We start from the raw sequence: 22,645 nt of genomic DNA, 5'->3' as shown, positions 1-22,645 counted from the left end.
GCCAAGGCAGACAATAATGCGGCACTAACTCCCTTAAACTGCACTTGAAAAAGGGGATATTTTTCAGATTTAATAAAATAATTTAAAACTGTAACATAAAAAGATTTATTTTGATTCTCCGTGAATTCAGAGAATTAAATAAACCTAAAAAGCTTTACTAACAAATTAATATTTAATAAAGAAAAGAAAATTAAAATGATAAAATAAATTGTTTTAAAATCTTTGACCCTATTCTTTAAAAATTATAATTTTTTTGTGTGTGTACCAGCTGCCGCAGGAGGACAAAAAACCGGGAAACGGTGCCCCCTTGGTGGGCATTTTGAAGAACGGCAGTGCCACGCCTTCGCAGCCTGGCACGCCCACCGCCTTGTCCAAAAACGGTGACATTGCCTCGCGCATCGAGGAGGAGGAAGAGGATGAGGATGGGGCGCCAGTGGAGAAGGCAGATGAAAAAAGTGGTGAGAAAGACGAGTCTCCGAAGGACACAGCTGCCAACGAAGGAGTGAAGGAGTCACAGGCTCAGACACCTGAACAACTGACGACGGACACCACCGATGCCTCTGCCGCAACAAAAGGTAAGTCCCAAGTCCTAGGGAATATTTCCAATATAGCCTAGGAAAAATATAGCTGATTTTAAATAATGATAAAAAGTTGTAATATTAAATGTTAAACTAATCTCGTGTTTTAAGTATTTTTCCATAAATTACAGAAGTTATTAAATAGTCATAAATGGTTTTTTGTTTTTGAATAAGAAAACATTTAAATAATAGGTAAAATAAAAATATTTATAATATGATGAATTGTATCTAATAATTTCTTACTAGTCTCAAATATTTTCAAATTAAATCTAGCAATTTAAAATATTTTGTTTAAAATGTTATGTTTGTTTATTTAATTTAAATATTCGTATAGCAAATCTTTGAATTCAATATGCCGAAATTTATTTTTACTAAGCCCTTTTTCTTGTGTGTATTGATTATGCTCTATAATTAAACCGTTTTCTTTAAATTATCTCCTGTGCAGCTCCCAAGGAGCCAGAGGCAGCGCATTCAGAGCCTTCATCTCAGTTGCCCGCCGCCCAAAACGGACAGTTGGCCAACCAAAATGAGCAGGTGGCCGCTGCGGGGGATGAGGTTCAGGCCCAGGAGCCAAGTCGACCGGTAAGCAGAGGAACCACCCAACCACCCACTGTAAACCTTATCCGAATGGCGCCAATAGCCACAATCAGCGAGACCAATTTGCATGGATTGGGCTGAGGGGCGCGGCCTTGGCATTGGCATGTAAATAACACCCTAAAAACCAACCATCCATATGTATAGACCCACACACATCCATAAGTCAAGTGGAAGAGCTTGTCATTACATAATAATGTAGGCAAAGTAAATGGAATGCAAATACATAAACTACATACATACAGCTATGAGGCATGAAAGTGCATCATTTACAATTGCAATCGCAAGGACATCCCCGAAGACAAACACACACATTTTCATACATCAATATTTGGACAGTCCACTGGGACATTAGCAGTCAGGTTGGATAAACAATCGTTATAATGTCAAGTACAATCAGGGGTACACACGAAAGGGTGGCCACTGTAATTGCAACTCAAGGGGATTGATTTCGATTTACTGGGCGATAATCAAGTATTACCTACAATGCATCATTTTTAGGACCCCTTTTTGTATTTTAAATTTTAGTTCAGATTCCTAATAATTTTTTTTAAATATTTGTTTTGCTTGTTATTATGTATTTAAGTTGTATTGAAATTTGTATATTTAAAACTGTCCAAATTTGAATACTGTGTCCTTTTATAAAATTGGTAAATTGGTAAAAGTAAACGTACATGATTTGTTAAATATTTAAATACCAATTTCAGTTAGTAAATAAACCCAAATTATAATTAAAACTCATGAAAACTATGAGAGAGCCAATTAGGAATTATTTATTAACAACGAAATATTTCCTATCCTTTTTCTTCTATATTATTTTTCCTTTTTTACTGGTTTTTCGGCTAATTAGAATCCTTTGTTCCTTTGAATTTGTAATAGTGAACAATAAACTGCCTATTAGGTTCTGAATAAATGAACAAATTCTCAATGACCCTTTAGAATTTTCGATTTGGAAATTTCAATTGTTATTAAAAAATTATTGGTTTAATAAATAAGTAATTTTAGTAAACGTATTTAAATTAGATTAAGGAAAAATTTAAATATATTCCCAAAGTTTAAAGCATGACCCTAATATTTTAAATATATATTCTTAGTGGCATTTTATGTTTTGTTTACTTTGCATGTCTGCATGTGTATGTGTGGGCGTTGTGTTGTCTCTTTCTCTCACACACTGCCTGGCGGCCATCATCTACTTGGGGAAAATGTTCCGTTTAATTAAATTGCATTTAATTGAATTTAACTAAATAAACAAAACTTGTGAAAATATTTCCTACCCCACCTTTCGGTGTGCAATGCATATTTGAATAGCAACAAACATTTTCAGCAGTATTTTAAAAATATTTAATCACAATATAATGGTAAAGCACACACACACTGGTGCTATGTGTTTTTGTGCGTGTCGTTTTAATTGTTGATATTGAATGCGCTTATGGTGTGACTGTTTAATTAAATTTAACAAAAACCAAGCGAACGCACAAAAATACGAGGAAAATACAAGGGGAAAACTATTGACAATTGGCTTAATGCGACGAAATTGGCCAGGCCAATAGACATTGGCCAGAACAATGCCATTGCCAAGCGAGTCAATTCAATTATTTCTCAATTATTGTTTAAGCCGATTAACGGCACTATCAAGTTGAATGAATTAATTGCAGCGAAGGTGATTGACGAAGTCGCGCCCGAAAAAATATGCTATGGTTTTTGTGAGAATGTTGGTTTTTTTTTGAAAAACGGAAATAAATTAGTTGAATTACTTTTGATTTAAAAAATTTGTTTAAGAAGTAGTATGAAACATTAAAACTATTACTTTGTTTTTTGAAATGTATTAGGGGGCAGTATAAAATTCGTAAAAATAAATTTAAAATTTAACTAAATAAATATATTTTTTGTATTTAAATATGTTTTTTCGCATTTCATTAAATTATATTTTTTCATTTATTATTTATATAATTATACTCAATTTTATATTAAGTATTAATTTAAATGTATTGAATTTTATATTAAATATTTATTTAAATATTTTAAGATATCTTAAATACAAATTTCTTTAAATGTCAGTGTAATGTCTATTCCTTTAAAACATTTACCTAATTACTTTTGATTTTATTTAACAAGCTCTTCAATATAAAAGCTAAACCCCATTTTTTCAAGCATTTAATGTGTTTAAGAAGGACCCTTGAATGTTGGATACTTGATAGTTTTTACATCCCTTTGAAAGTTTCCGATTTCTCTATGTATGTGGTTCTTCATGCCTTCTCCTCGCCCGTTTTCTTTGTATATTGGCCAATTCCATACCCTTTGTTAGCCGGGACAAAAAACCGTTTGCTTGGCTGTGTGTTGTGGCCAGGACGATTTCTTAAGCGGCATCAATGCAATTTCTTGGCCAACGGCAGTTGCCCCCTCTTTGGTTTTTACCAACCAAGCCAATTGTCTAAAATGTTATTTAATAGAAAAAAGTGCTCGGCAAAGCACAAAAGTTACAAATACCTACGAACAAAAATAAATTAAACTGCATTTTGGGGGTTGGGGGGATTGCCGCATGATCCTTTGTTAAAGAACATTTTGCCAAATGAATATGCGTTGAAGAAAAACCGGGGAAAACTTGCTTTTTTAGCAATGAACTTTGGGAACCCAGAAATAACAATTGTTGCAGGCCGCAATTTATGGAAAGTCGGTCGTCTTCTTCCTCTTATCAAGTGTCTGTCCATGATTTATATAGATTGTGTATGCATGGCGGTGACCAGAAAGACTCTTTTTGGCCAAGCCAAAAACTTAAGACAAAACCTTCAACTAAGCAACAAACGCGGCGGCAAGAACTTTCAACTTTTGCATCGACTTTTCGGCACGCCCAAAAACAAACTTTCCACTGAAGTTCGAACCTCGAACTCCCTTTTCCGTTCAGAGGTTTCTTCTGCTTCTTCTTCTGCTGCTCGAAAAAGGGGAAATTGGAAAAGCAAAATATTGAACTTATTGGCTTTCGTGTAGTTTTAGCCTGGGAAAAGTGTCTATCGACCGGGTTCGGTCGGTCGCATGTTACTTTTGAGCTTACTTAGCATGTACTTTGTCTGAGCTTAAGCTGCAGCCAAATTGAATTTTTCCCGGCCCCAATCGCTGCACATTCAAATCTGGCGATGAATTTTCCTACTAGTATTTCTTTTTCTATTTTCCCTCGGGCGTTTTTTTGGTGACACCCGAAAAATGGCGAAAGTTGTGCGAAAAGCGCAAAGTGCGTGCGGCATTGTCTAGCGACCCACGATGGCCCACATTTTCCCGCCGCCGCTTTCCACTTTTCCACATTTCCACTTGACTTGCGGCGTCTACGCGAGAGCCTGATTGCAAAGCAACCGAAATTGAAGCGCACTCAAAACTTTTTTCCTGCCTCAAAATCAAAAAGTTTCGCTTCCCCAAAAAAAGGGGAGTGAGAGGTGGCTGGCTGCCTCCTTCTTTTGAAGGGGTTAATACAGTGGTTTATCAGTAGGGCGTTCTTATCGTTAAAAGGATTCTCCAGAGAGAAAACTTTGACGTCAAAAATTTAATTTGATTAATTATGCCTTTACGTTTTTGATACTTTAATGACGCTTTCGTTGTTTTTCATAGAATGTTCATAATTCATTTACCACCAATTAAAATTAGGTAAATTAAATATTTAACTCAATTTAGTTTAATTAGTGGAATTAATTGAGATAAATTTAAACATTCATTTTAGAGCCAAATACAAATTAACCTGTTAAATTTTGATCCATTTTTGTTGTATAAAAAGTTGTTATTTAATCGATCGATCTATTCCTTATTTTGGAGCAAAATAAAGAAATAAATTAAATTTTTTTTAATTGTTTAAAATAGTATGGTAAAAAAAATTATAACTAAAATTCAATATTAAAGTCTTTACAATTTTTACCTTTTGGATCCATATTTAATAAATAATAGTTAAGTTTGAAAGGTTTTAAATTTCATGATAATTGTGGCATATAATTAAATTTTGTATCTAAATGTACATGTTTTTCTTGCTTTACTGTAGGGAAAGTCGTAGGTCGTAGCTGCATCTTTTGTTTGAGCAGTACCAAAAAGTGCAAGTGCCTCAGCTGGCGGATGAGGATGTGGATGTGGATGTGGATGTCGATTTGCTCCTTGTGCTCCTGCTGATGTTTCCACTGAGGTTGCTCCTGTCATGCATGCTAAGTTTCTTTTTATTCAAAAATGTTTGTGGGCGTCTTTGCAGTTTTCTTCTTTCATCTTACGTTGCTTCTGTTTCTGCTCCCAGCTTTTCCATCCAGCATTTCCATCCCCGCCGCTGTTCATTTTGGGCTGCCGCAAACGCAGCACGCACTTAACTTTGCCAGCTACCACAATGCTGCGGTGAAACTCATTACGAGCTTAGAATGCAAAAAGCGAAACCCCAGACCCCTCAAAACTGCAGTAGCAGGGCAACAAAGTCTTCTCTAGACACCAACCGAACACCCTAAACACCCACTAGCACCCCCATCACATCACAGATTTTGTGTTGTTTGCTCAAGTTTTATATAAATCTTAATGAAGGCAAAGAAATCGAACCGAGCTAATGATGTGTAAAATAAAACGCCGGCCGCAATTTAATAAATAAATTGGATAAATAATTTACCTCAAAGGAGAAAATCCTTTATAAATGATTTATTTATTTATGGACTCTGGGGCTTTATTTAAATTAAAGTAAAGGAAAACCTAGTTTATACACTGAAAAAAAAAAAAAGAGTTTGTATTTCATATTTCAATAAACACGTAACACATAATACAAAACATATAAAAAATATAAATTTCGATCATTTTTTCAGTGTACATATTTATTAAAGCTTACAAAATATTCCATAGAATTTAGGTTGGCAATTTGAAAGCGTTTAATATTTTATTGGGTCAGTAAAAAGCATTTTAATTAGCCTCGCATGTTTTCACTCAGCTTTTCAAGCATATAACAAAACAATGACTTCAAAAGTGAACAATAGAAGTAAAATACAATGAGCTTAGCTTTTGGGGCTGCGACTCAAATTTCACTCTTGAATAGCTTCTTAATTCTGGAAAATTTTTCCTCTTACCTTCTCTGCAAAAAGGACAACAATACGAAATATTTGTGGAATTTTAATTGTTTGCTCTATTATCAAATATGCAAATCGTATTACTAACAAGTGAGACTTTCGAGCTTTCGCGCATGTTAATTAAAAAAGAACCAAACAAAAAACCAACCAAAAAAACCCCGCATGAAGGTATGTCAACAAAACTAATCAAAGAAAATCTTTTTTAAAAGGAATGTCTCTTGCATGAAAATTATTTACCAAAAAATATGAGACGACAAAGTTTTTAATAAAAAGAAATGCGAAACAATTTCTGCACTTTGACAGCAGCAACATGAAATGCAAAAGCAGCTGCCGCCGCAACGACAACTGTCTCAAAGACAGCAGAGTTTCAATTCTAAGAGGAGAAAGCCAGTTTCGGTGGGGGGAAGTGGTGGAACCGGAGGAGTTGTACCAGGATCCGGAGTTGGACCTGCAACAGTGCGACGACAAGTTTCTTGGGGTCCGCCAATCGTGGCCGAAACGGATGTGGATTTGGCCAACAGCAGCGGCGGCGGCGGCAATGGAAATCGCAAAACGGGCGGCAAACAAAACGGATACCATGGCGTCAATAGACGGGCCACCACCACCAGAAACTAAGGAAAAAAACCAAAAAAAATGTCACAAAAATCCAACGAGACGAATGCAAAATTTGTGCCAGAAAAGATGTATAAAAGCATAAATATTTAGGCGAATTGATGGCAAGACAACAAGACAACTGGGCTAAAATAAACAAAACAAAGCACAAAAGGCAGCAGCAGCAGAGAGGCGAAAAACAAAAGCAATTTGTATAAATAAAAGCAAGTCAAAAGTGCGACAGAGACACAAAGGCAAAAAACAAATAATATAAATTGAAAAGAGGCAAGTCCTTGCGATTCTCGTGTATAAAGAAAACTGTCTGCCCATCGACATGAATATTCCCCAAAAAATGAAATAAAATGCGAGAAACTTTTTGCATCAAATTTAAACAAACGAAACGTAGCAACAACTTGATCAAAAAATGGCAAGGAATTTAGAATACATAGTGTGCAAAGACAAAAACCAAAACTATTTTTAGAATTAGTTAGAAAACTGCTTTAACCATTCCATTTAAGAATTTTAATTGCATTGCAATTTTTAATAATTCTTAAGAACTTTATTTGTTTAAGTAAAGTATTTTTGTGTAATTTAAATCAAGCAAATGTGGAGAATGAAGTGTCCACTTAAACACAAACCATTTGTAAACTCATAAACTTAAATGTAAAATTGATAACTTTAAAGTTAAGCTCGAAAATTGCTTTTGCCGGTTCGCAAAAGTTGCCTCCATTAAGTTTTAAGAATTGCATAACTTTCATTCTTTCCCTTTTTGCAATTCCCCTTTTATTTTTTGTTTTTTGTAAATTCCATTCTTTACTGTGTGATATACGAAGGTAATAAAAGTTCTTTGGCCAGGAAATGAGAACACAACTTTAACTTGTTTCATATTAAATGATGAGAAATTACGCAGAATAACTCGCCCATACATCAATTCATTTAAATGCGTTTATTAAAAAACTTTTGCAGCAGCAAAATGCTGACGACAACAAAATTGTGAAAACCGGCATCATCGAGATTGATACAACAACAAGGAGGAGCGTTGAAGTCGGAGAAGATGGAAAAAGTAAAGCTCACATAATGGCACTTCAATATGTGGAGGGAAAAACTAAGGGGAAAAGTGAAGGGGAAAGCGGAGATATAGTGTGTATTATGGGGGGAAAGTGGGGATTTTAGGGAGGCGGAGGGGCGATAGACGGTTACCAACAGCTTGTTAGTGGCTTTGTTGGTCAGTACTTTTAACTAATGTGTTTTGTGCGACCATAGAAAATCTCAAGTACTCATAGACGCACAGACACACATGCAGTGGCTCCCCCTCACATATTTGATGTACTTAACGTTTGCACTCAAAGAAAATTGCGATGATTTAAAACAAGATACTTCTTAAATCAAAAATCTTATTATTTAATTTTTTAAATCTACTACTTAGTGATTCTATATTCTGTTTAAGTCAATATTTTTTTAGATCTGCATTATTTAAATCAAAGAAATAGTTTTCTCATTTTCACAGCGTACTTCTAGGAACTTTAATAAATGATTTTAAAACAGAAAAGAATGAAACAAGAATTATTCTATCCAAAAACATTTTTTAAGTCCCGGTTCTTAGCACAACTTTACTTTAAATTACTGAAACTCTTTAAAAGTTTTTTAAAATGTTAACCAAATATTTTTCTGAGTGCACTTTCTCCAACTACACTTATTTTGAAGGGTGCTAGCGGAACCACAAAGGGTGTGCATGTGTGTTTGTGTGTGGAAAATGGGAGCTTATATAGCTAGTCTGGCGCTGGGCTTCCCTTGAGCTTCTTCAGTTTCGGCTCCCGCCTCCTGCATAAAATAACCGCATAAAATGTCGTTAAGTATAACGAAATTGAGTCTGCACATAAATTCAGATTATGAGATTAAAATGTTGTGATTTTCGCACATAGCAACGAAACGAAAGTCTGGACCGGCCAGAAAACCCTTTTTTCTTGTTGTTGGTTGGTAATGAAACCCAAAAACGAACGCCAAATATTTCGGATGGAGAATGCGCTGGAATAAGGCAATAGCCGACCCATCAAAAGTGGCAACAACATCAACAGCAGTCAAGCCAATGTAATGAGTTTATATCGCCCTTTTGCCCCGAAGCATAAATTTATGGAAAAACAACACGTCGGAGGAACAGTGGAATAAATCATGCGAGATTATTTAAATCAGATTACAGAGGTTTTTCAGAGAATTTGACAAACAAGTTATTGACTAAATGAATATAATTAAATAGCTAATGCATTGTTTAGGAATTTTTGATAAATATTATTTTGAAAAATATATTTTCTTTTTCAAACTATTTAAAATATTTATTTTGACGATACCTAAAATATAAAAAGTATTAAAATTTTATTTAGTTTTGATATTTTAGATAATTCATTTTTTGATTATCAAAGATATTTTATTGAATAATATCCTACCAAAATGTCCCTACATCCTAATACTCTTAAAATATTACTAAAAAACTAATTTGAAAGCAATAATTTAGCTCGCCTTAAATCAATTTCATTCCACTGTTTCGCCTGACGAATAATAAAGAAGTTGAGGTTGTGGCCGGCGATCAAAGTCAAATATTTGGCTTGAATGTTTACAAATTGGGTCAGCTGGTCATTTGGCCTGCCCCTGAGCCAAACAGCTCCTCTTCAAAATGCCCCCGGCGACGAGTGTTTTCAACCCGTTTTCGATGTGAATTTCCCGAAAAATAAAGACCGTGGATCTCAGCTGTCGCTTCATTATGACGCTAATTGCCAGGACACGATGGCCGAAAAGGATTAGCTACATGTAAAGTGTACCGCAGAAACCAGGACAAGAACGAACATGAAAAAGTAAGACCCATAAACAGTTTAGTTCGACTTAATCCGGTTATATATCCAGATTAGCGAACAGGAGTGCGACGAAGGAGTAGAGTATTTTTTCTCGCTATTCCCAAGAACTTTACGACACTTTTTAGGTAATGAATGGGACGACACTTTTTTTAATCCACTGCCAGCCGCGAGCAGTAAAAAAATTAGTGACAAAAAAAAACACGCTGCATTCAGGTCAGAAAACCGATTGACCTGCGGTACTTTGGGTCTCATGAATGGGCAGGTCGAAAAAAAGGATTGCGTATAAAATAAACGAGCAGCACTGACGTAACCAGCAAACGCAATCAGGCAATCATCGAGTCAAGATGTGTCTCATCCAGCAGAATAAGGAAGTCAAGGAGAACTCCCAGGGGAATCCTGCCCAGAATTCGGGAGAATCGCCACCAAAGTCACCCACTGCCGCATATGCAATGTTCATGCACCGCGAAGAGTTAAGGAGGAGAAAAATCCATGTAACCCGGGTATCTACCACCAAAATTCACTTGACCAGCGAGCTAATCGCTCGAACTAAACAGAACATCCGGGAATGCAGCTTCGAGGATTTGGAGATTTTGGCCCGTGAGACGCTCTTCAAGAAGAATCTGCAGAGACATTTGTACTATCGACGCATGCAGATCCATCAATATATGATGAACAAGAAAAAACAGCAAGCTAAAGAGAAAAAGTGAATGAAGATATAAATTTTTATTAATTTAAGAACAGCAAACGTGATTGTTACATAAAAATATATTATAAATATAAACTAAGATCAATAAACTCTAAAAGACTTACCATAAAAATTTAAAATATTACTTTGAATTAATATGAATGAAATTTACAATTTCTTTTCAGATTAAATATTTTTTAAATCAATTTTTATTTATCAAGATAAATCCAATATTATTGTTTTCTTTATTTTTTTATTAACAAATATCACCATCATAATGAATGAGAATAAATATTTTAGTTCAGTTTTTTCCTACTATTATTAATTTTTTTTTGTATTTTACAATCATTGTATTTATTTAGATTAAATATTTTTTTACCATTCCCATTTTCTACCTTAATAGACAGAATCTTGTTTATATAGTTAACATATTGCGAAAAGCTAGAAAAATATTTTTGATACAATTTTCATTTCTAAAATCACTGTTGAATAAAAGGACAATCGAATTAAACATTTATTTAGCTACCCCAGTGATTTAAAGAACACTCTTAAAACTCGTAAATATAATCGTTTCCATTTGAAACGTCCACATCCATTACAATCAAGAATATGAGAGATCTACCAAAAGATAGTGTTTAACCAAAAGGTGAAACTTAAATTAAACTTCAGTCATTTGTAAAAGCGGAGCAGAGAAATCAGGCAATATGCCCCTCACTTTCACGTCTTATCTTTGGTCCCGGCAAAAGTGCAATTTTCCATTTAAATATTTGATTATGTATACGTATATTCCCCAGTCGTAATTGTCAGGAAGACCCAGTTGAGTGTCGGCGTCGACCTGCACTTGTAAATGGGTGTAAAAACAAATTTGCACATGATTACCAAAAAAAAACCCGGTCTGCAAAACTGCGAACATTTAATACAACTCAAACAAAATGGGGCGTTGCATAAATTTGAACAGGCGGGGTGTAGAAAAATATTCTTGCCTTTTTAGACTACATAAATTTTAATTAAATGTCACTCATACGCCATGTACGCCAAGCACAATGTGGAGCTGAGTTTGAGTGCGTCTATGTGTGTGTGTGCGTGCAACGGAGTGGTGCTGGTGTGATAGTGTGTATGTGAGTGGTGCGACAAATGAATGCACATGAAAGTGGTGCACAAATTACAGTTTATTGAACGGCAGCAACACCAACAGCAGGAGCCTGTGGAAAGGACAAAGGACGAAGGACAATGGCGACAAGAGAGTGGAGCTCATCCAAAGCGGAGAGTAAAAACAAAAGCAGGACACCAAGGAGTCTGGAATTTTTGCAGCTGCGTAGCTTTTCGCAATTTTCCCGGAAATTTATTTTATGGTTATTACCAAATAGTTGTTATGAAAGTGGACTTGTTTTGAAGTCCTAAATAGGTACCCAAAATTTAAAAATTTTTAACCCAATGATAGACATTTGAAATCATAACTAATTATTATTTAAAAATACAAAAAAAAATTGAATTATAAAGTAATGACAAAAATTGTACTTTTTTAAAATGCGAAAAAGATTTTTTACTATTAGAATTTTTAAATTTTGTTCTTATTAATATTCAGTAAATATTTTCTTAAAATGTAATAACTAACATATATTTCTAGGATTTAAATGTTAGCCTTTATCTTGTTTGTTTGTTCATGAAATTCTTTTTAATTCTTAATTAATATTTTCAAAAGATATAACGCCAAATATATTTATTTTCTTGCATAAAAACTTATATATCTTTAACATTTCAATTTAAACCTTTACTTTTTTTCATTTAGAAACAAAGATTAACTTTATTAATTTCATAAAATCAATGTAAGCCCAATTCCAAATACAGAAAATGGAAAATAGAAAAGGAAAGGAAGCCAATTGACAGGGTTGCTTGGCAGCTAGCACTAATTATTTTTTTCGCATATATTTTTTTGCATACTTTTTTGTGTGTCTAGCATTTTGTTTGTTTCCATTGGTTGCGAATCTGTGGCATATTCTTTCTCCTGCAGTTTCATTAAACTTTTACAGCATGCATTATTCATGATCAACAACAATTGCCATGGTCCAGCATCAGCAGAAGTTTGGGGATAAGGAAATCTCCCCTTCCTAGTCCCTGTGCTTAATGAAAAACCATCAGGAGGAACAGAACATCATCTTTCGCTGCCATTTGCCACTCGAAACTTTTTCAATAATTTTAACATATGTATGCGCACCACTCCGCTTTCTTGACAAATTAACTCAAGTGCGCAATGAAGTGTTTATTGTGCTGGAAAAACTTTTTTCGTGACGTCCATACTGAACTTAAGGCGTTGTCAGGAAAAAACCAGGATATATGTAAGGATATACTTATGTTTACACACAGATTTTTGCCAACAATCGAGCGGAAAGTGATGGCATTTTTAAACGTTAAAAATAGCTGAATGTAACTTAAATAATAATAATTAATTTAGTTTAGTTTAGTTTTTATTTACTGAACGTTATATCATATTTAATGACTTTAAATATATTTATTCTTTTTTTGTTTACATTAAATCATTTGCTCCTATTTAATTCTTTGTTCTTTTTATATAATTAAATTAAAAAATATACGGGACTTACAGTTAAAGATCCGTAATATTTTAAAATTCTTTAACTAATATTTTTGAAATATTTCGAAAACATTGCTAAATTGTCATCACTGTTAAATGAAAGCAGTGGCAGAACGTAATCGTCATGGTGGCTTAAAGCAATTTGTTATTAATTTCCGCGTTGAAAAGTTGAAAAAAGGCGAACTTTTTCTTTCCTTTGTTTCGGTTCTCTTTCGCTTTTCCCCTATATATTTTTCCGAACTTTCCTTCTCTTTTCCTCTGCCTCATTGTCTCAATGCCACTTGGCATTCATTTAATGCGAAAAGTTATTGTCGTTTTTTCGTTCTTCATGTTGTTGTTGTCGTTTGTGTGTTGCCACATTAAAACATGGCCCATAATGGTTAACAAGGCATTTGCTTGTTGACCATCGACCAAATGAGCAGCAAAACTTGTGCTTACATTGTTCAACATGTGTAATAAATATATTTTCACCGCCACCCTTCCAAAGTGCGTGAATGTATGTATAGGCGATGGTGGGTGTGTTTAAACGCGTTATGGTTATGTCTATACATGAATATTAATATTTGAAATTTTAAAGATCAATATATACATTTTTACTCCAGAATTTATGAAGTTACACTAATTTGTATGTACTAAAACAAGAAAATACTACTTTTTTTCATTTTGATTACAATTAATTTTATTTTATTTTTTTTATTAAATTAGCGACCATTTTATAACTATTTTTTAATCTCTTTTATTTTCTGATTTCTAACTACGATTTTTTTTTGTTTGTTTATAGTATTTTATTAAAAGTTGGCTTTTTTTTTAATCTGTTTCATTTTATAATTGTTACATATGAATTTTGAAATTTCTTTATTTTATTAATTTTAGTTACTTTATTATTGCTAAATAAATACTAAAACATATCATTTTTCTGTAAAATAAATAAACCAATTCAAATTAAATTTTTGAAAATATTACAAATTCCCCATAAAATCATTTCCAACATTTTACGAAATATTTTTCCCCGTGCGGCAGGTAATAAATTGTAATATTCCATCTTTGGATGATGACTTGCCAAAGTACATAATACAAACACATTTCGAAATGCATGCGCCGCGGCATATGCAATGAAAAATGCCAGTATAACAATGTTAATATGGCTGCCAAAAGGATCCTAAAAGGGGGAGGGGGCGGGGGAGTTTGAGGGGCTAAGGAAGTGTGTCAGTGTCAGTGTGCTGCATGAAAGTGCAAGTTTTGCTTATTGTTTCCACCGCTGCCACTGCCACCGCTGCTCCAGTGGCAGTAACCTTCAGCCAAGAACAATAAAATTGCACGAAAATGAAACTGAAATGGGTCTCCCATGCAAATGCGAAATGGAAAAGTATGAAAAGCGCAGGCAGCAGTGAATTCCAGGGAAAAATAAACATTTTAAATGCTTTTCTGTGCAAACCAGCGGTGAAAAGTATGACAGTTTTGTGATCTACTTTGATGTAACTGAGTTTGTTTGGAATTGAAAAAGTTTAATTACAAATAATCTTCTTTGTTGATACTTTGCTAAGACCTATTGGATATGTTTAATTGTTAATAGTGCCCAAAAAATAGTTTATAAATTTAAGAATCATATCCAAAACACTTTAAATTATTTATTTAGTTTTTTAAGGAATTTTTTTATATTTTTAAAGTGTTTTACTTAAGTTGGATTTTAATTTTTTCATATCGTTATTTTTTTTAGGATATTATATATCAAATATTGTCAACGTTATTAGCCTCAGTTGTTTAAAAATAAACTAATATTCTTCGAAAATATAAAATTTACCTTGTTAGGACATTTTCAGAGTGATGATTCCCCTTTTTACCCAAATGTCCTCCAACGGGATTATGCAAATGCATCTCTGCCGCTTGGCCAACACATTTGCACTTGACTGAAACGCGTTAGCCGCTCTCCTAGTAGATGATTTTTGGGCAGATGCTGATGTGTTGCCCACGCCTCCATAGTTTGGTGGGAAAAAGAGGGGGGAGGGGGTTGGGAAATCGGGGACATGAGGTACAAGTTTGTGAGGCTGATATACAAAATGCTGTGAAGTGACTGGCGGGTTTCGTGTAACCAAGACACCATCCGGGGACTGACGTGGCGCCTTTGTTGGCCAAAACCTTGGGGCAGGGCAGCAAAATGGATTTTGGACGGGGTCCCAGGCAGGACATGCTCCGCAATCCGGAATGCAATACAGGAGATGCACATACAAAGCACTCACACACACCGGGGTACACTTAGAGAAATTCAATTGAGCTTTAAGGAATTTTCCAAAATAAATTTTGTACTATAAATAACAAGAAAAGTCAAAAAATACTTAGCCATACTGTCCATGTTTAGAAAATTACAAAATGTTTTATAACACCGAAATAAATTAAAACTAAACTATTGGCATGAGAACTTTTTTTCTATTTTTTTATTTACAATTTTTGTTTATTTACAAATTTGGTAAAATTAAATTGATTTTTTTTCGTCCCTCAATTATTTAATAGATATTTATAAAACGCTTAAATATTTTTGTGACTTGGCTCTCCACATTATTATAATACTATATTATTTACGTATTTACTATTTACGTATTCAAGGTCAAATTAAGGGAATCATTTTTAGGTGTACACTTTTCATGTCAGTTCAGTGCATTTATATTAACAACATAAAGTGCCAAATCACGACAGGTGCCAAAATCCCGTAGAAAAAAGGAAACCAAAATAAACTTTTGCCAGCAGCACCAAAAGAAGCTTGAATAACCGCCATTCACCCCGTTTCGTACCCTTCTCTTCTATCTCTCAAAGCCTTTAAATAATTATAAAACTTTATCTCTTCTCTGGACACACAAACACACAAACATGAACCTCTCACTCTACCGTCCATGATGTCCATTGAACGTCACTTTGACTAAAAGCCAAATAGAATTAAACCCTGAAAAATATTTGATCTAAATTCCTGAACCCTTCCCCGCTCTTCCGAACCTCCCGTTGCCATTTTCATGCCCAATCTCCCCCAGAAAGCGCAGCAGCAGCAGCCACAGGGACACAAATCCCGCCACAAAGCGTCCGATGACACCGAGGATCCAAAGCAGCAGGAAAAGTCCTTTGATGTCGTCGCCACAAATGCCAATGCGCGAACAGGGTCCACCCTAACAGCGGAAAATCCAGAGGAGCCGGGGGGAAAACAACCACCCCAACCCCCAGTGGTACCGTTGCGTCGCCATCACTCGAAAGTGACGCCCCCGACGACGACGCTTTTCCTGGAAAACTCACTGCTGCAGCGCCAGTTCGCGAATCCAATTAGTTACTTGGGTGGACCACGACTGCAGCCGCGCAGTAATCGCACCAGCATCGAGTCGATATTATCGCTGGATTAGCGCCGCAGCCAGTTTTCCACCCACCTACCCCTAACTCACCCACTCTATGGAAAGCCTCGCAGACTAGTCACAAACTGTCAACTGGTGGGTGGGGAAAACCCTAAACCCCCCAGTGGATTCTTTTTCCCGATGCCACAACCTCAACTCTGGAACTCTATGTAGGTTAGAAACTTTAAAGATTGTTAGTTAGCCTTAGTGAAAACACAAATACATTGATAAACTTAATTGATTTCTTTACTTTATTTAAACGAACCAAATAATTTGGAATATTTAAAGTAAGTAATAGAAAAGTTTTAAAGCATACTGAATGTTGCTGATAAGAACGCTTGACACAACGGACGAATCTATTATAATTATCATAAAACGGGCATATATTTTATTAAAACTGAATTTTACATGGAAGAATTTTAGAGTTCAAACCGTAAGAGCTAAAGCAACCATAGTATTTAGTAATAGTTTCTATAGGAGACCTTGATGATCTTGAATTATTCATGATTGAAGAATAAGTTTACAACATTTTATACAAAATTTTAATTTTATTTTAATTATTTACGTTAATTTATCTGATTGGCAGATGAAAGACACTCTAAGGTTACACCACATATCAAACATATCTTCAAACGACAATAGAACGCAGGCTTTTCCCAAGGCGGGTTGTCCCTCTCGCCATTTCAAAGCAGTTGCAGGCTTCCCGGAGGCTTCCGATATGAACTGGCCATCGTTGATTCAAGTCCAGTACCACCAGTTCTCATCGAGCTTAAGTTTCGCTTGGACGGCTAAAATCTCCTCCTGGGTTTTGAAAGCCGCTAAATAGCCGCCCATTTGACGGCAGATTGAAGAAGCCTGAGTCCAATTTCGGTAAATATCATGTTCGATGTAAAAATATCTATCGCCAATCCGCTCGAATCGACTTGGAGGTTCTATACTAAATTCTAAATCCGCCAAGGATCCATGAAAATCAAGGATAATGAAGGCTAGCCCAGAAAAATATGCCAATTTCAGCATTTTAAATAATTAAATGCACTCGAAGACAACTTGTTAAACGTACTGAAATAAATCTGGATGTTTAGAAACAATGAAACCAAAAATATTGCTGATAAGCTTGCTTGACTTATAACACCACTACGACTAAGAATACGACTAAAACTTATATAAATTTTATATATATAAAATATATATATTTTATAAAAACAGAATTTTTTAGGGAAGAAGTCCTTGATGATCTTAAATGATTCATGATTGAATAATAAGATAACTAAATTTGATAAAACAAATTTTACTAAGTATAATTTTATTTGAAAAATGTTTGCAGTAAAAGAAAAATTGACAAGTTCAAAATCAAGTATACAGCACAGAAATCTTAGTTTCTGTAATCTATTTACGTTAAATTATCTGATTGACAAATGAAAGGCTTTTGAGTTAAACAAGTCATATCAAGCATATCGTAGCGTGACAGTAGAACGCAGGCTTTATCCAAAGAGGGTTCCATCTCCCGCCATTTCAGAGCAGTTGCAGGCTTCCCGGAGGCTACAGATATGTACTGGCCATCCTCTTCCAAATCGTTGATTCCAGTCCAGTACCACGAGTTCCACGAGTTCCTAAGTTTCGCCTTGACGGCAGAAAGTTCCTCTTGGGTTTTAAAAGCCGCTAAATAGCCGCCCATTTGATCACAGATGGTTGCAGCATCATCCCAAGTATATGAATTTTCATGTTCGATATAAAAATATCTATCGCCAATCCGCTTGAATCGTTTTGGAGGTTTTGTACCAAATGTTGAACCCGCCAAGGATCCATGCCAAGCAAGGGTGATGTAGGCTAGCGCAGAAAAATATGCCAATTTCAGCATTTTGAATAATTTAAGCCAGTCGAAGACAAATTGTAAAACGTACTGAAATAAATCTGGCTTTTTAAACACGAAGAAACCAAAAATATTGCTGATAAGCTCCAAAGATTAAGTCTGACCCAAGCTCTTACGTATTTATAAGTATTTATTGGATTAAATTAGTTTCTGCTTGATTCGCCACATTGGATCGCTTAAACGTAGGCATTAACTTTTGCTTAGCTTATACACACTTTTCTCGATCAGCGCAGATTTTTTGACTTACAATAAATTGTATTTTTTTTTAGCTTACGATGAGTTTAAGTCCCGCCCACTGATTACTGATTTATGCCCCCTCGTGGAAAGCTTACTCACTAAATGGGAGCTGATAGCAGGGGGGCGAACTTATGAAGGGGCGGGCCTGGAGGGCTGGCTCAGGGGGCGTGGCTGGGCGAGGAGGGGGGCGGGATGAGACGACGCTAGGTGAAATCCGGCGGCTTGTACTTCGGCGGTCGCTTAATTGGCTTCTATAACCAATTGCGGCCGCCACGTCATATGTTGTTCTCCTTGGCGCCCTTGGCCCCGGCACCGGAACCCGATCCTGACCCAGATCCGGCATTAGCCGTCGCTCCGGCGTCATTATCGCTCTTGTTGTTGCTGTTGTTGTTGCTGGTGCTGTTCGTATTCGAAGCCGTCGATTCCTCGCCATCAGCGCCGTCACCTAAAAAGAGGATAATAAGATAATTAGTTGAATTTCAATATAAGTGGCTATCAAAATGGGGATAATAATACTTTCAAGTTTGGAAATTTTCAACTAAAAAAATACTTTTTAAAATGGTAATTTGCAAAAATTTTAATTTTCAATTTAAAGAACTCTTAAAAAACGCTTACTAAAATTATATTTTTCGTTAAAATAAAACAAAATTAAATTCGAACTTTAATAAGAAAATACTTTCTAAAATTTCAATTTTCAATTAAAACAACTATTTATTAAATTTTCAATTAAAAAAAATTAATTATTAAAAAATAAATAATTAAATGTTCAATTAAAATAATTATAATCTAAAACAGGGATTTTAAATTTAAAAAAAAACTTTTTATATTAGTAATTTGCCATTGAAAAAATTCCTTTTAAAATTGTAATTTTCAAAAATTAAAAAAATTCCTAAATTGTAATTATGAATTTCAAAAAATGAGTTCCAAAATTTGTAATTTTCAGTTTAAAAAAAACTATCCTGAAAAGCAATTATAAAATCAAATAAAAATACTTTTTAGAATTTTTAATAAAAATTAATTAGTTCATAAAAAACAGGCTAAAATTTTAAATTCTCAATTAAAAAAAACCTTAAATATTTCACCCACCCTTCTCCTTTTCGTCCTTGATCTCGCTGGACGTCTCCGAGGAGGCCTTGTTGCTGTTGGTGTCCTTGTCCAGGCGCGGTCGCTTCCGCTGGCCCTTGTACGTCCGGTTATCCCTCCGACCGCCCTCGCCCTCGTCCTCCGAATCGGAGTACTCGTTCTCCGGGACGATGCGCTTGTCCTTGTCGCTCTGCGGCAACCGATCGTCCTTGTCGACCTTGTCCTCGTCGTCGGACTCATCGTTGATGGCGTCCTCGGGAATGGCCTGGATCTGGACGCCCGGCGCGTGGGGCAGCATGCGCAGGTTCTCGAACAGGCGGTTCTTGATCTTCTCCAGGTACTCGGACGTATTCTGATTGGTCATGTTGCTGGGACTGATGTGCAGCTTGAAGTCGGGCCCGAAGTACTCGAAGTAATCGTTGTAGGGCAGTTCGTTGGCGATTTCCACGGCCAAGGCGACCGAGGTCTCGTACGTCCAGCAACGGGAAACGTTGCGAATGGTGTAGCCACCGCCGCCGACCATCAGGAACGGGAGGTTATACTTCTTCACGAACTCCACGCACTTGCCATGACCCTTGACGGTGAGATTGAAGCAACCCAGGCGATCGCCCGTCAGCGAATCGGCGCCACATTGCAGCACCACGGCCGCCGGTTGGAATGTCTCCATCACCTTGCTGATAATGGGCACAAAGATGCTCTCATAAGCATCATCATCCATGCCATCGCGCAGTGGGATATTCACCGCATAATACTTTCCCTTCCCGGCGCCAATATCCCGCAGATCGCCGGTGCCCGGGAAATACTCGCCGTACTTGTGGAAGCTCACGGTCATCACACGATCGGTGGTATAGAAGGCCTCCTCCACGCCATCCCCGTGATGCACATCGATGTCGATGTAGAGAACACGCTGGTGGTACTTCAGCAGCTCCAGAATGCCAAGCACTATATCGTTGACGTAGCAAAAGCCGGAGGCCTCCGATTTCTTGGCATGATGCAGGCCACCGCCCCAATTGATGCAGATCTCCGAGGCCTGTTTGTTCAGCTTGACCGCGGCCGCCACGGATCCGCCGGCGGACAGCTGGCAGAACTCGTAGAGGCCGTCGAAAACGGGACAGTCCTCGCCGACATTGAAGCGCTGCATCTGCTTGTTGTACTCGGACATGTTGTCCGGCCGGATGGATCGCAGGAACCGGACGTACTCGTCCGAGTGGAACTTGGTCATCTCATCGGCAGTGGCTTTGTGGGGACGCTGGAAAGGATAGTATTTTATTTAGTAAACTAGTGACTAAAAAATATGCATGTAAGATGGAGTTATAATGGGATGATGGGTATGATCTTAAGAGTGCTTAATCTGTGGAATTATTTTATTTATATGTTATTCAAAAAAGGAAGTGTTCTGAATTAAAGAAATTATGAGGTTTTGTTTACATTGAAAAAACTTTTCTTTGATTTAGGAAATTTACTTTATTAAAACAAAAAAATTAAATCTAATACATGTGTAGATGAACTCTTTAATTTGTAGAATAAATCAGTGGCTTTGTATTGACGTTAGAATGGGTAGTATTTTATTTAGTAAACTAGTGAACAAAAAATATATGTATACTTGAAGGAGTTGTAATGGGATGATTATCATCTTAAGAGTGCTTTTTCTGTAAAATTAAAAAAAATCCCTCTATATAGGGAAATGGTAAGATTTAGTAAATTTACTTTATTTAAAAAAAAAATTATTATAGATATTTTAGTAGAATAAATCACCACTTCCCAAAAATTTCTAAATAAATTTAAAGAGAAATATTATAAGTTGAAGAAAATTTAAATAAAATTATAGAACGATACAAGTTTTTAGCTTAAATTAAATTATAACATATTTTCATTAACTTATTATTTTTATCCGCATATAAGCGAAATACTTACATAAATCTCCATTTTCCTATAGAGCCCATAGTTGAGCAGCAGGTTGTGGGTCATGCGTATGCGGTGGGGCTTCATGGGATGGCCCTGGCCATAGTAGTAGTTACCAATGTCGCCTGCGGATGAAAAATCACAATTAATGGTGGCTTAAGAAAAAAAACAATTAATTGCCACGCTATGTGGAATACAAATTTTACGGCCACTGTCGGCGAGGCGTCTGTGCGGAGAGCGTCACTTTGCCCGAACGACCGCAGCGGTCGCACTTTCGCCCCGAACGAGAAGCAACAAAAACACAAAGAGGAAGAAGAGAGACGACCTACAGGTACATACACGCACACACAGTCGCACTGCGGTCGCTGCGGAAAAGTGCGCTGTGGACCGGAACGCGCTCGTACAGTCGCCGTAAAAATTGAAATTTGCAAAAATGCTATCATCTGATGTCGAGTGGATGCGGAAAAATCACAAAGTCGGCGCGGAAAACGAGACGCCTGCTTTACAGTTGCTAAATTCCTGCTTAGTAGGCCTTTTACTTGATTTAATCGTTTCAAACTTACTGTCGTAGTAGTAGCAAACGCGTTTTTTGCTGTGAGACTGCATTTTCCGGCGCTGTCGGCGGCCTTAGATCCCTATCAATTCGACGTCTGCCGGCTCGCAGAACCTTCTCTGTTGATCGGGGGGGTGGCCCGAATATTTAGGAGATGTTAAAATTTGGCGCCGCCTTTTTTTGGCAATCCACAGCGAAGAGCACGAAAATATATTGTGGCAATTTTTGGTAGAGGAGAAACATCGATGCATCGATGTTTTAAAATTTTATAGAAACATCGATGTTTTTTAGCGACAATCGATGTTTCTCCACCTCTAATTTTTGGGCAACGTAACAAAACGTAAGTGTCAGTTGTACGTAAGTGTCAGTTTTACGTAACTACGTAACTGTCAGTTGTACGTAACACCGCTCTCCCGCTCTCCGTGGTTCAATTTGAGACTAGTTCAATGGTTCAGTTGTGGTTCAATTTCAATTGGTTCAATTTAGGGATGTAAGAATCACAATACATCGATACTTTATATCGTGGTATTTTTTCCATTGATAACGTTATCAAAACGTAAACGTCGTTTACATGTAAGCCATTTATGCTCATTTTACGTAGTACTTAAGTGTCATTTATGCTGGGAGAGAGAGAAAAATAGAAATAGATAAGAAAAAATTGTTTCACCCCATAAGGACTTCT

General features: G+C 36.2%; 3 protein-coding genes across 8 annotated transcripts in view; 2 read left to right on the top strand and 1 right to left on the bottom strand.

Moving 5' to 3' along the window:
• The window catches only part of axo (axotactin), a 73,853-nt gene extending 57,298 nt beyond the window's left edge, over nt 1-16,555 (top strand). For 3 of the 6 annotated variants that reach the window (XM_070214861.1, XM_070214858.1, XM_070214859.1), the window contains 3 exons: nt 269-575; nt 1,024-1,160; nt 15,971-16,555. In XM_070214861.1, the coding sequence (XP_070070962.1) occupies nt 269-575; nt 1,024-1,160; nt 15,971-16,330 (804 nt within the window). In that variant the 3' untranslated portion in view covers nt 16,331-16,555. Of the gene's footprint in view, nt 1-268; nt 576-1,023; nt 1,161-6,541; nt 7,729-15,868; nt 15,918-15,970 lie in introns of those variants that run through there. The other 3 variants (XM_070214862.1, XM_070214860.1, XM_044394625.2) reach the window with 3 other exon arrangements.
• LOC108068917 (uncharacterized) lies at nt 9,438-10,516 on the top strand. Its single transcript, XM_017158768.3, has one exon. It carries the CDS (start codon nt 10,020-10,022, stop codon nt 10,380-10,382), a length of 363 nt encoding a protein of 120 aa, XP_017014257.1. The 5' UTR covers nt 9,438-10,019; the 3' UTR covers nt 10,383-10,516.
• A 1,745-nt stretch (nt 16,556-18,300) lies between the features above and the next one.
• HDAC1 (histone deacetylase 1) lies at nt 18,301-22,196 on the bottom strand. The gene is made up of 4 exons (XM_017158834.3): nt 21,974-22,196; nt 21,423-21,535; nt 19,512-20,757; nt 18,301-18,870 (listed from the first exon to the last, which is right to left on the bottom strand). The coding sequence occupies exons 1-4, from the start codon at nt 22,014-22,016 to the stop codon at nt 18,701-18,703; spliced, it is 1,572 nt and encodes a 523-aa protein (XP_017014323.1). The 5' UTR covers nt 22,017-22,196; the 3' UTR covers nt 18,301-18,700.
• Between the last annotated feature and the right edge of the window lie 449 nt (nt 22,197-22,645).

Source organism: Drosophila takahashii, chromosome 3L (genome assembly GCF_030179915.1).
Source record: "Drosophila takahashii strain IR98-3 E-12201 chromosome 3L, DtakHiC1v2, whole genome shotgun sequence".
NCBI lineage: Eukaryota > Metazoa > Arthropoda > Insecta > Diptera > Drosophilidae > Drosophila > Drosophila takahashii.
This window is presented reverse-complemented; position numbering and strand designations above follow the sequence as displayed.

What these genes read in the sequence shown, in the direction of transcription:
- LOC108068917 (XM_017158768.3), top strand. Translation starts at nt 10,020, where the DNA reads ATGTGTCTCATCCAGCAGAATAAGGAAGTCAAGGAGAACTCCCAGGGG.
- HDAC1 (XM_017158834.3), bottom strand. Translation starts at nt 22,016, where the DNA reads ATGCAGTCTCACAGCAAAAAACGCGTTTGCTACTACTACGACA. An exon ending in ATAGGAAAATGGAGATTTAT is followed by an intron (nt 20,758 to 21,422) that starts GTAAGTATTTCG and finishes TATCCTTTCCAG; the next exon opens with CGTCCCCACAAAGCCACTGC. An exon ending in CAAGGACGAAAAGGAGAAGG is followed by an intron (nt 18,871 to 19,511) that starts GTGGGTGAAATA and finishes TCCTCTTTTTAG; the next exon opens with GTGACGGCGCTGATGGCGAG.